Below are 12,763 nucleotides of genomic sequence, written 5' to 3'. Positions count from 1 at the left end.
ATTCATTCGGTAAACATTGTTTTCGCAACACCACACTTAAGTGCATAACAACAACCCTTGTTTTTTTACTCGTCACTCTACTTTTCAATTCATTTTAGAATATCTAGCAAGCAAAAAAGAGTATATAGATCATTCACAGCTCAAAAAGTACTTGTACAATAATAATAATAATAATAATAGTAAATAGATAAGAAAACAAATAATATGAATACAGTAGCATCATCTGAATCAATTGCATCATCATCATCGATCGATGGTGAAAAGGAATTAAGAAGCTCCTTTGAAAAGTTACTATCATCGGAAATGTCAAAGGTTGCCTTGTTAGAGACTGAAAATATTAAATTAAAGGCTGAATTGGCAAAGATTTCAAATATAAATCTAAGAGTGTGTAATATATAATGCAAAAAAATGGAATACATAACTAATTGTCTCTCTCTATCTTTCTTTCCTTCCATTCATTTAGGATGAATTATTTAGATTGGAAGAAGCCAATAGAGTGTTGAGTGAAAAGTTGGCAACAGAAACCACAAAGAATCTATTTTTAGAGAATCAATTAAAAGGAACTTCTATTGCTTCTACTTATTCTTTAAATGGAAACAACCACCATAATACTACTACATCTACTACACCATCACCAGCAACATCATCGGCCACTGCCAATGGAGCCGCCAAGAAACCACCTGCTACCATCATCAAAGATATTACAGTACCAAGAAAAGTTGTCGAAGCCGAAAAGAATTCCTCAAGAACATATACAGCCTATTTAATTGAAGTTGAAGTTGATCAAAAGTATGTAAACTAAAATTAATTAATAACCTCAGTTGTATTAATATATTTAATTTTCCCCCCTAGGAAATATAACATTTCAAGAAGATACAAACAATTTGTATTACTTCAATCACAATTTGTTAGAATGTTTGGTGAACATGATACACCAAGTCTTCCAGCCAAGAAAAATGGTATTTACTTTTCATCTGACGACCATACTGAAAAGAGAAGAATCGGTCTCCAAGAATACTTAAAGATAATTGTAAATCATCCAGTCATGAGCCAAGCTCCATTTTTCCTACAATTTGTCAAAGATGACAATGAAACCTCTACAACCACTTCAAAATCTCACTAACCAATTCAAACTAAAAGTATAAAATAAAAACCAAAAAAACATTTAAATAATAATAACTAAAAACAAATATATATATATAGATATATAGATAGGAACATTAATGGTTTCTTGTTGTTTAGATAAATTAAAAAACTTTGTTTGTTTGTTTGTTTTGGTTTTGGTTTTTTTTTTTTTTGGAAAATTTATTTTTAAAAACACAACAAGTAAACTCCTTATTAACACCTAAGAATAAGGATCTTGTTGGTACTTTTTGATGAGAAAAAAAAATTGATTAGCATTGGATTGATTATTATTATTATTATTATTGTTGTTGTTGGTTATTATTTTTTTTTTAAAAAAAGTAAATTAAAAATAAATAATAGAAAAAAAAAATAGTTGTTGATAGTTCAAACAACAACCTGAGAACAAGAAATATAATTATTTGGTAATTGATGATGATGATGGATGGAAATTGTTTTCAAACATTCGGTTGGTTCGTCATAGTTATTGGTTGATTGGATTGTTAATTGTGGAGGAGGAGGTAGTAGTGATATTTTGTACAAAATTCCCAATTGTTGTTGTTTGTTGATTGGATTGTTATGTGATGATGAGAGATGGAGATGGAGATATATATAAATTATTATTATTATTTGTTATTCATTCCATTTTTTAAAAAAATGGAATCAATTTTAAACCGCTGGTTTGTTGTTGGCTCCTTTCTTTTTCTTTTTCCTCCTTTTTCCTTTCATATTCATTTATAAATCAACTGGAGGAATAGCAGCAACTTCCATCAACTTTGGTGACAAATATTTTTTCTTGGTGGCTCTGAGAGTGGTGTGATCTTCGCCCTTTCTTAAAAGGTTGATTTCGTGGGCACAGGCAATAACATCGGATTCCTTGTAGCAAGTGTAGTATTCGAGGGTGACGTTCCAGTATGGTCCACATCTGTTGGTCATGCGACGGGCAACATAGATGCACGCGGCGGCAATCATGGATGGGAGGTACTTGAGGAGCTTAGAGTCGAGCATACACAACTCGGTGAGATACTTGGAGAGAGAGTGGGTGCGCGAGTCGGATCCGGCAGCCTTGGAGAAACGACGCAAAAAGTGCAATGGAGTGGTGGTAGTCAAGTGGAATTGCAAGGCAGACAAGATGTTACGCTCCATGAGCAACACCTCTTCCCTGGTGCAGGCATTGTCACTAGTGACAATAAAGTCGTTGATTTGTGGCGAGTAGATTTCCTCATACTTGGCAGCCAACAACATCGAGGTGATGCCAACCAACTGCAACTTGCCCACTGGGATCGACACCTTGCTCAAATAACGATCGACAATATTGACAGACAAGAAAAAGGTCTCTGAAATCATCTTGAATCTAACATGTACAGCCATCATCCAATCAATCAATATGGCTCTCATCTTTTCATTAATAAGTTGTTGTCCATGAATATAATCTCCATCAATTCTATCAGCAATCTAATAAAAAAAATTAAAATTAAAATTAAATTAATAAATAAATAATTATTTTCCAGGTTTGTTTATATTATTATTATTATTACATACCTCTTTATCTCTATAATAAGCAAAGATATCATTAACATATTCCCCGACACATTGTGGATCATGGGCATCAAAGATATCGATATTTTCAGGTTGTTCGGCTTCGACCATATGGACATCATCAATCATTGCGTCCTTGTCTTGGTCGGTATCAATCATATGTTCCGATGGCATGTGAGTTGGAATGGCCGAGTTTTCCAACTTTTGCAATTTGGTTGGTTGTTGGTTTCTAAGATTACCAAGTTCACTCTTGGCTCTTGTTGATACAATTCTTGGAACAATGTTTGATTGTTGTGGCTAAACAGTAGTAAAAGGGGAAACAGAAAAAAAAAAAAAGAAATAGAAAATAAGAGGCAAAAAAAAAAAAAAAAAAAAAAAAAAACAAGGTCAGTCAAAATTCAAATATTTTTTGAAAAAGCGTGGCAAACGTACCAAAACTGCAGAAGGTGCAATCATGCTCTTGCCTGATTTACCTACGACACCAGAGATGGTATTGTTGGTAATCTCTGATAGAGCACCACGAGACTTGAGGGTGACTCCACTCTTTGCCTTATCGAGTGCCGATACCTTGGCTGGGATCTTGTTTTCATCTCCAATGACACCTCCTCCAAGGTTATGAAGTGCTGTTGTATTTGATCTGCCAAGTGGCTTGTTTACTAGTGGATTTATTGTTGCCATTCTATAAATATATGATTGATTGATTGGATTGATTGAGGTGTGATGAGGATGATTGATTGAGAGATGATTATAATAATTTATAAAAAAAATATGCAAATGAAATGATGAATGGATTATGAAAATGGGAAAGGAATAGAAAAAGAAAGAAGAGTGTGTAATTGGTAGGTATTGAAAAAAAAGGGTATTAATAAAACTGATCATATATGTATATCTAAATATAAAAGACGAATCTGAATCTGATTGGTTGTTTGGTTGATTGGTTGATTGGTTGACATGTGTGTGCATATACTGTTTACTGTTGTGTTGTAGCATAGAGAAGAGGGGATGGATGATGATGATGATGATGATATAGGTATGTATGGTATATTGGTAGTAGTAGTGGATACTTACATTATTGAAAAGTAATTATATATAATATAAATATATATTTACTTTTGGTTAATGATGAGGGGTGGTAGTATATTATAATTAAAGAAGAAAGAACAAGTGAAGATAGAAAGCAAAAAAAGGAACTAGCGAGGTTGTGTCACATAAAAAATTATGACCGTTGCACCCGCTTAAAATTTGAATTTTCAAATTGAATTATGTGACAGACATTGTTTGGCATGGAATTCTAACGTTCAAAGATACGGTGAGGAGGAGCCAACCCAAGAAAAATGACACAGTGCCTATGAAGAAGAAGAAGATTCAAAAAAAAAAAGGGAACACAGCCCCTAATCAATCATGGTCATGATCATCAACTCTATTCTTTTAATTTGTTCAAAGATCAAAAAGACTGTCCTTTTTACAAAAATGACTAACATTTAAGAGTTAGTTATTGATTTAGAAAAATAAATAATACATTGATTATTATGATGATGATTTATTAATGTCTCATTGATGATCCACCCCCAATTCCACCAGATTGACCTCCTGCCATTGGCCTATGAGTTGGTATTGGTTGTTGTTGTTGAGTATGATGTTGTTGTTGTTGTGAAAATGTTGTTGGTTGTTGATGATGATGAGTTTGTTGTTGTATTGGTTGTTGAGTATGATGATGAGGTTGAGGTTGTGGAACACGTGGTTGAGGTTGATGTTGTGAAGAACTCATTGGAGAAGTACGGATTCCACTACCACTCATACTACTACTACTACCATCTCCAACACCACTACCACTACTAATACTAGTCATACCAAATTGTTTTCTAAGAGCATCCATTTTATCCTTATAATCCTTTAATTGAGAATCCTTTTGAGAAATGGTTTGTTGAGCATGAGCACTTGCCGCTTTCATATTGGTTTCAAACAGAGCAAGTTTAGATTGATAGGACGCGGATTCTTGTTTCTTTTGATCCTTTAGTCTGTCAATCTCGGCCGTCAATTGTTGAACTTGTTGGTCGAGTTTTCTATTTTGGGGTTCAAGTGTTTGTAATCTTGGTAGGGCCTCCTTTTCAAACTTGACAAGATTGGCAATATGTTGATCCTTTTCGTGTAATTGTTCTCTGAGTTGATCCACCTGGTCGGCCACAGCACTCTTTTGTCTGAGTTGACGCAAGAGTTCGTCGTTTTTTCGTCTAAGAGTTTCGTGGTCAGTTTTGACAATTTTAATATCCGATTGCAAACTTCCAATCTCACTCTTCATTTCATTCTCGTTCTTTTGAAAGTATTGGAGATGTGCGATTTGCTGTTCATAATCTTCTCGGAGGGCAAGATTTTCACGGGCCAACTTGAGATTGTCTTCGCCGAGTTTGGCAATTTCCGATTTCATCGATTCCTCGGTTCTGCTCTTTTCGGCAATCGTAGTGTTGAAACGAATCGACATGTCATTAATGTCGTCGAGATATTTACTATTGTTTTCTTCCAACAATTTCTTTTCTCTCTCTAGGATGTGTTTGTGTTCTTTGACGCCACGAAGCGACATGGTCTCTGCCTCTCGCTCCTTGAGACGCCCTTCGACAAGTGAAATATGTGATTTGAATGAAAAGGTTGATTTCTGTAGTTCCATCTTTTCTCTTTCAATCATATCAATCTGTTTTCTCAAATCAGTATTGATGGCCTCTTTTTCCGAACATTTCTCCTTTTCTCTATACAACTTGTCAACTGTATCATCCAATTGTTTTCTAATTTGATTTAATTCATCAAAATTATCCATTATATCATCTGAAATATTAAAATATTTTTGTTGTCCTTGTCCTTGACTCTGACTTTGTTGATATTGAGGAGGTTGTTGTTGTGGTTGAGATTGTTGTTGTTGTGGTTGTTGTTGTTGTTGATGGGAATAATAATCACCATTCATACCACTACCATTCATTGATGTTGGAGCAGTTGTTGTTGAGGATTGGTTGGAATATGATAATTGTAATTCTCTATTCTTTGCCTTTTCCTTTTCCAGTTGTTTGGTAATAAAATTTAATTGTTTTTCGATTGCCGATACATAATCTCCACCTTCTTTTGTTATTGATGGTGATGTAGTTGGCGATATATATGAATGTTGTTGTTGTTGTTGTTGTTGTTGTTGATGTCTTTGTTCAACTTCATCAACATATTGTGTTGGTTGACTATAAAAAATAAATAATTAATATAAATAACATATGAAATATTAAGATCTTGGTAAGTACTTACAAATCTCTTTGTGTGTATTGTGGTTGTTGAGGAGGTTGTTGTGGTTGAGATTGTTGTTGTGGTTGTTGTTGTTGTTGTTGTCCTACAGCTCGATAAGCAGATCTTTTTAATTGATCAGACATTGCATTTCCCTCTTGAGCAAAGTTGTCTTGATATTGCATCGATGAAAACATGGATGATTGTGTTGTTGGTGTAGCCGATGATTGTTGTGTTGCTGTTGTTGGTCTTCTTGGTGCAGTTGGTGAGGGTGGCACATGAGAAGAAGGGGTTGTTGTGGAGGTGGTAGGTCTACTGCCATTTGATCTTTCAAAAGGTACAGAGGCACCTGGAGTTGTAGTAGTAGATGAAGAATTGATGGGACCATTTGTGTGTACTGGAGTTCTCCCATTTTCATATTGGTATTGTTGGTGTTGCTGATGGGATGACGGACGGATTGGAGTGACAGGTATCTGATCATGATCGTATCTATGATCAACCTGAGTATCATCAAATATACCACTAGTCGATGAAGTGTCAACTGGTGTCATTCTAGTTGGTGTATTCAGATAACTTGGAGGCATAGGATTGGTTCTTCTCTGTGGTGTTGTTGATGGTGCTTGATTCACCCTTCCTCCTCCTCCGCCTCCCATAGTATATGATCTATCACTTGGATTACTTTCATAAAATGATGATGATGAAGCTGATAAATGTGGTCTATGTTGTGACATATTGATAATGATGATGATGATGATTCTCTAGAATAGAGTTTACTATTTAGAATTTATAAAAAAGTATAAAAAAGAAAAAGAAAAAGAAGAAAACTTAATTACTTCTAATTGACAATTGTATCTACTAGTTTAGATGTGATAGATATGATAGATATGATAGATATGATAGATATGATAGATGTAGATATATCTACTTTTTAGTAGATAAGATATTGAATATATATAAAAACTTTGACACTATAATGTTTTGAAAGTAAAAGGGTAATAATACAATTTAGGCAATGATCATATCATCAAATTTCCCTCCTTTTTTTTTTTTTTTCAAATTGATTTTTTTATTTATTTGTTCTTTGTAGGGAGGATCTAAAGAGATGAGAAAAAGTTGGTGAAAGAAAGATTTGAAAGGTATCATGATCAAACAATAATAAATATCTATTTTCAAGATTATTATCTTTACAATATTGGTTAAATTCTGATATTAACTTTTCTGGATTCGATATCTTTTGATTGGTAATATATAAAAGAATGGCGGTTGACGAGGAGTCAAGAAGAGAAGAAGAGATTTCTTTCATTAAATTTGTATACCATTCTTGAATATGATTATGACTTGGTTGATGATCATTTAAAAAGTGTTTGATTAAAACTTGAATATTACCACTTTTAGAAGAATCTTTAAAATAGGTTTGGGGATCAAATAGATTCTTGCAATTACATACCAACACATATGGTGATTCCATGGATTGTTGTGATGATTCTTTTTCAAAGATGACTCGGGTTGGAGTATGTGTAATAGAATAAAATGGAAGATTGGTTGCACCAGTAGCACCTTTAAAGTATAGGTAGAGTGGTGTCATTTCTCGACTATAGTTTGTTGCTACCTTGGTTAGACATACATTTACCAAGCAAATAAAAATATATGGGAAAAGGTGAATATAGTCCATACAATCCCATTTCGAGTGTGTGGAGAGTAACAATTTGGAACTGGTGTACTTTATCAATACTTGCATACGCTAAACCAAGTCTTCTTGCATCACCAACAGTAAAGAGTGATGATTCTGAGAGTGGATGGCGAATGTCGACGGCTTTAACGAGAGAATGCTAGTAAACATAACGAGTCTAGGATTTGTGTCTTTACTTTTGAATCAAATTTTTGCCCAGATTTTGCATCACCAAATTCCATTTGTCAACATATAGTTGATAGGTTGATTCTTGGTATCCAAGTGGTAATTGATTGTTGTTTGCACTTTTCAACAAATCGATCAATATGGATGGAATAAATCCTGTCTCTCCAATTGCAATTTGAAAATGTGGTTGATCGAGTAATTGTCGATTATTGACTTTGAGATAGTGGTCTACAAGTTGATTGACTTTAGTTGGATCTAGTGGATCAAGGTTGATGGTTTTGGTCCAATTCTCAGCCATTGCAAAACGAACATCATTGTCGCAAGTACCAGTGAGTACAGGAACGATAAAATGATTATCGGAGGTGTTGCCGAGCATGTGGCCACCAATCACACCAATCATTTGTTTAAAAGAGTGTTTTGCGTATTCTAGAGTCTCGCCAAACTTGGTTTGAATAGAATCTATAAAGTGTTGATGATTATCGATATGAATGATGATTGAAGTCACATTGGTCTTGTTTGGTTTGTTAATGAGTAATGAATGGATGACACGATCAAAATCAAAATTGTCATATTTCTTTACAATATCCAATAGATTGTTACAAGTTGGGTCTTGTGAAAGAGCAATACGAGCACCCATTCGATACTCTCTTTCTTTCTTGTCAATGTATTCACATAAAGAGTGACCACTAGAGTTGTTGAGGTTGACGTAGCAATAGATTGGATCTCTCATTGCCGAGATAAAGTCTTGATCACCTTGACAAACACTAGACAAAATGTCTACTGGAATATTGGCGATTTCCTCTCCTGCTCTTGTCTTTCCAATACCAGAATCATCAGGAATGAACAAGAATTGATGATGTTTTGCTGTTTTAACATCATAGGATTCTGATATATTCCTCTTTTCATAGTTTCTAAAACATGCCTGACTTGCTTCAACATAGAATCTTCAACAAATGGTGTATTACTCTAATGGTATAATGAATGGTACTAAAAAATAAATAGAAAGAAAATATATTAATATAGATTCAAAAGACAAAGAGATTGAAGATTATATACATACGATTACTAAAACGATTATATGGATTCATTTATATTTCTATCTGTACTCAATATTATGATTAAAGAAGAAGAATAGAATGAAGAAGGAGAGGAGGGTAGTATCCATTTTAAAATTAATGATTTACAAGAAAGATTAAATTAAAAATAAAATAATAAAAAAGAAAAGTCTGTTCTGTACCTCGTCCGTCTTTGCTTTGCAATCTAAAATTTACAGATTAGTTTGATAAAAGTTATATATATTTAAATATATTTACTCAATAGCAAATGGATAAAGATGGATTTGTATTAATTGTTAAAGGAAGAAAGAATAAGGCATTTAAAGGAGATGAAAAGAAAGATCTTAAACCATCACAACTACAATCGGCAAATGATATCAAACGAGATAATCAACTTCGAGAAAAGGAGTTATCTAAAAGAGTAAACATGTCTTCTAATTGGGGTGATGATGACGATGATAATAATGAAAAGAAGAAAAAGATAACAACAACAAAGAATAGGAAAAATAATAAACTATTTACAGAAGTTTCAAAAAGAAGAAAAATGTAAAAGATTACATTCTACAATCATTGAAATAGTGTATAGTATAGATAGATATGATTGAAATCAATATATATATATATATATTGTAATTTCTAACAACTTTGTTTATTAATTAATCTCTAGAGAAACAATGAAAAATACAGAATTCTTTAAAGAGATTATAGAAAATGAAAAGATTAAATCAATGTTGCAAGATAGATTAGAAGATATTGTGTGTTATGGTATTGGTAACTTTGAAGAATCTAAAAAATGTCAAGAACAACTATCATTTATATTGGCGCTGAATAGTTTATTCAAGATTAGTGGATCATTGTTTATATATGATCCAGTCATGTCGGATATGGAAATCAACGTATCTACACTATTGGGATTTAAAATCATTGAAACGAATGAACAATGTAAAAGATCGGTCAAGTGTCAACCAGATTGTGAATCACAACGCTCGACACTATTCTATATGCCATTTTGTCCGAGAAAGTTATACGATAATGTATTGTGGGCCAATTGGTCACCGCAATCACTTGGTAGATTGATAGTGATTGGTAATAGTTGGAATCTATACAATGAATCATTAAACAAACCAGATGAATCATATCTACAATACAGTTATACAACAAAGGCATACCAAAACAAACTCTATCAAGAAATATCATTACCCAACAATTACCCTACCAAATTCATTTTCCATGATCTTTCATTTCACTCTTTTGAATTGTCAAACCAAATTACAGACGATTTAGATTTAATTTGGAAAGATTTTAATGAACCTCCAACCATTTCAAATGATTCAGAAGTACAATAAAATTAAACGCGATTAACAATAATAATACAATTATTTATTAAATATATATTACAAAAATTTCTACTAGATTTATGAATCCTTCCATAAAGAAGTTTGTAATTGTAATATTTGATTTAAGTCCATTGCTTTTAGATTATTGATAAATTCCATAAATTCAGGTTGTTCAATCGTTACTAAAAAGTTTCTAAACAATCGTTCGGTACGACCATCAAACTCCATCTCTCCAGTCTTTGCTTTAATGATACTGATCAATTGATCGATAGTGATCCACCAAACAGTATTCTTTTCAACATTCATAATCATATCCTTGTACAACCGATTATCATTTACAAACAATGTCTTTTGAAAGGTTTTAGATGATACAAATAAATTGGTTGGTGCACAAAACATTTTATAACTAAACAACAAAAAGATTAATATTAATACAAATAGTTCATTATCAATCATTATTATCGTCATATTATTATTTACCTATTTTTAGGATTAATAAATTCTTTTACATAACCGTCTTTATGTAACTCTTTGTTTGATAGTATTTTAGTCATTGTTTCTGTACTCTTTGTTACACCTCCTCTTGTTCCTCTTAATTCTAATGATTGGCAAAATAATCCCTAAACATAAAAAAGATAAGATTGATTAGTCTTTTGATCATCATCATCATCACTCTTCTTTGTTCTAGTCTAACCAACCATTGTTTCTTCACTAAATTCTCTTGAAGCACTAACATGAAACAATCTATCAGATTCATCACAATAGCCTCCAAAGTCTGATACACCTCTATTCTCTTGACCCATCAAGAAGAATATTTCATTGTTTCTAATCATATAGGGTAATACACCACATGCCATACACGCCATACTCTGTGGTTTACTTGTTCTAACTATATTATTAAATATACTTGTCATTTTTGTGAATAACTTTTTAAACTCAAGTGATTCGATGTTTATTATTAATTCATAATAAATCATAAAAAAAAAAAAAACATGTTTGACTACGAAAGACAATTCAAACTATATTCCATGATTTTTAACAATATATATCATTCGCGAAATAAATAAATAAAGAGTATTAATTAATTAATCACAATGTTATAGTAATTTATTGCATTTATGAAATGAATGAATCGATTTAACTAGTAGTAAAAAAAATTTGTATTGATTGATTGACACAAAATTGTGGCTGGGTTTAAATCGATCCTACTGGATCATTATAGTGCTATGAATTAATTCATGTACCTCATTCCTAGAGATACAGGTCACACCAACTATCCATTTTAATTATCTTTCTTGCCAAGAAAAGAGATAATCGAAAATAAAAATAAATAAAAAGATAAATCAGGAAATCAGAAAGTGGGTGAACAATCGATATTTAATGATTCATCAACGAAATACCCACATATCTTCATTCCCTACACACACATTTTGGCAATGGTACCCTGATTTAAATCAATTTCAATTGAAATAGATCCCAACTTGGAATGATAGTGAGTGTGTTTGAAAATGTAAAATGAGAAAGGGATGTTCCATTATATTATTAATTAAATCATTTTGTAATTGTTTATTTTTAGTATAAATATAATGAGTGGCCTCTATTATTTATCATTGGTATATTTATTAATATTTATAAATATATTTTTATCTAATTGTCATACTACCTTTAAATAATTGACACTATCATGCAATCATTAAGTGATAAGGAAATTATCAAAAAATTTAAAACATATTGTTCAAAGGAACATATTAACACATCTAATATTTTGGCTATCACCATTCAACTAAATCGTTCAACCAAGTGCACAAGTTTTATCATTGATTTTGATAATGAAAAGTTATTGAAAGCCTATACACTTGAAAATGATGGGAAAACAGTTGACAAGTATGCTGGATCTTTTTCCATTAGTTACCATGCCAATTTGCCAAGACTGGATGAGAGTGCACCTGCCCAAGTCGATGCTCCTGGATCAGCTCCATTTTGTTGTCACAACCTGGTTCCATTCAAGCCAACTCGAACTGCTAGGGACTCTGTATTTGCCGATTTACTGTCTGGTCAAGGGAACCATCCCGACATTGTCTATGAAGTCAAAGCACAAGTTGACAATGGTCCCATGATCAGTACAAGATATTTCAAGGTGCTCAGCAGCAAGATCAAGGAAATCGATCGTGACAACAACACCAACAAAATCCATTCATTCAAAAACTACAAGTGTCCAACCCACAATCGTTTCTATGGTATCGATCTTTACTCTACAAGAGAAGGTTCCAACTATCACCATATGCGTGCCAGTCCATTTGAAAAAAGAGATATGGAGGTTTTAGATTCTTTTTTTAAAGAATTTGATATTTAAACATCTAAATCTATCCATTTTTATATCTATCTATCTATCTACAATGTAAATACAAAGATGTCAAGTTAAATCAATAAATAAATAATTATATTATTATTAAATTAAATTATATATATATATAATTTCCGAGACTCCATCATGAATGACTATATTTGGACCCAACCTCTCAATTTTTGGGTTTTTTGTAACCTCTCCCAACCAACAAAAATTTTAATCTCCTATTTAAATTAAATATGTGGTGGTTTGA

At 32.4% G+C, this 12,763-nt stretch overlaps 8 protein-coding genes across 8 annotated transcripts; 3 read left to right on the top strand and 5 right to left on the bottom strand.

The window, feature by feature from the left end:
* Positions 1–204: 204 nt before the first annotated feature.
* DFA_01149 (Phox domain-containing protein) lies at positions 205–1,123 on the top strand (the record flags this gene model as incomplete). Its single annotated transcript, XM_004359063.1, has 3 exons — positions 205–384; positions 464–789; positions 871–1,123. 3 exons carry the CDS (start codon positions 205–207, stop codon positions 1,121–1,123), a joined length of 759 nt encoding a protein of 252 aa, XP_004359120.1.
* Positions 1,124–1,857: 734 nt separating this feature from the next.
* On the bottom strand, positions 1,858–3,339 carry cycB (cyclin; the record flags this gene model as incomplete). Its single annotated transcript, XM_004359062.1, has 3 exons — positions 1,858–2,577; positions 2,665–2,958; positions 3,094–3,339. 3 exons carry the CDS (start codon positions 3,337–3,339, stop codon positions 1,858–1,860), a joined length of 1,260 nt encoding a protein of 419 aa, XP_004359119.1.
* An 865-nt stretch (positions 3,340–4,204) lies between these two features.
* Positions 4,205–6,647, bottom strand: DFA_01147 (uncharacterized protein; the record flags this gene model as incomplete). The annotated part of the gene is made up of 2 exons (XM_004359061.1): positions 4,205–5,876; positions 5,941–6,647. The coding sequence occupies 2 exons, from the start codon at positions 6,645–6,647 to the stop codon at positions 4,205–4,207; spliced, it is 2,379 nt and encodes a 792-aa protein (XP_004359118.1).
* Positions 6,648–6,982: 335 nt separating this feature from the next.
* DFA_01146 (uncharacterized protein) lies at positions 6,983–7,501 on the bottom strand (the record flags this gene model as incomplete). Its single annotated transcript, XM_004359060.1, has 1 exon — positions 6,983–7,501. One exon carries the CDS (start codon positions 7,499–7,501, stop codon positions 6,983–6,985), a length of 519 nt encoding a protein of 172 aa, XP_004359117.1.
* Positions 7,502–7,778: 277 nt separating this feature from the next.
* DFA_01145 (uncharacterized protein) lies at positions 7,779–8,859 on the bottom strand (the record flags this gene model as incomplete). Its single annotated transcript, XM_004359059.1, has 3 exons — positions 7,779–8,715; positions 8,737–8,758; positions 8,832–8,859. 3 exons carry the CDS (start codon positions 8,857–8,859, stop codon positions 7,779–7,781), a joined length of 987 nt encoding a protein of 328 aa, XP_004359116.1.
* Positions 8,860–9,094: 235 nt separating this feature from the next.
* On the top strand, positions 9,095–10,172 carry DFA_01144 (uncharacterized protein; the record flags this gene model as incomplete). The annotated part of the gene is made up of 2 exons (XM_004359058.1): positions 9,095–9,372; positions 9,494–10,172. The coding sequence occupies 2 exons, from the start codon at positions 9,095–9,097 to the stop codon at positions 10,170–10,172; spliced, it is 957 nt and encodes a 318-aa protein (XP_004359115.1).
* Positions 10,173–10,241: 69 nt separating this feature from the next.
* DFA_01143 (uncharacterized protein) lies at positions 10,242–11,077 on the bottom strand (the record flags this gene model as incomplete). Its single annotated transcript, XM_004359057.1, has 3 exons — positions 10,242–10,569; positions 10,644–10,783; positions 10,862–11,077. 3 exons carry the CDS (start codon positions 11,075–11,077, stop codon positions 10,242–10,244), a joined length of 684 nt encoding a protein of 227 aa, XP_004359114.1.
* Positions 11,078–11,847: 770 nt separating this feature from the next.
* On the top strand, positions 11,848–12,516 carry DFA_01142 (uncharacterized protein; the record flags this gene model as incomplete). Its single annotated transcript, XM_004359056.1, has 1 exon — positions 11,848–12,516. The coding sequence occupies one exon, from the start codon at positions 11,848–11,850 to the stop codon at positions 12,514–12,516; it is 669 nt and encodes a 222-aa protein (XP_004359113.1).
* Positions 12,517–12,763: the final 247 nt, after the last annotated feature.

Source organism: Cavenderia fasciculata (genome assembly GCF_000203815.1).
Source record: "Cavenderia fasciculata unplaced genomic scaffold Scf_Dfasci-F-a-25c12.r2-5, whole genome shotgun sequence".
Taxonomy (NCBI): Eukaryota; Evosea; class Eumycetozoa; order Acytosteliales; family Cavenderiaceae; genus Cavenderia; species Cavenderia fasciculata.
This window is presented reverse-complemented; position numbering and strand designations above follow the sequence as displayed.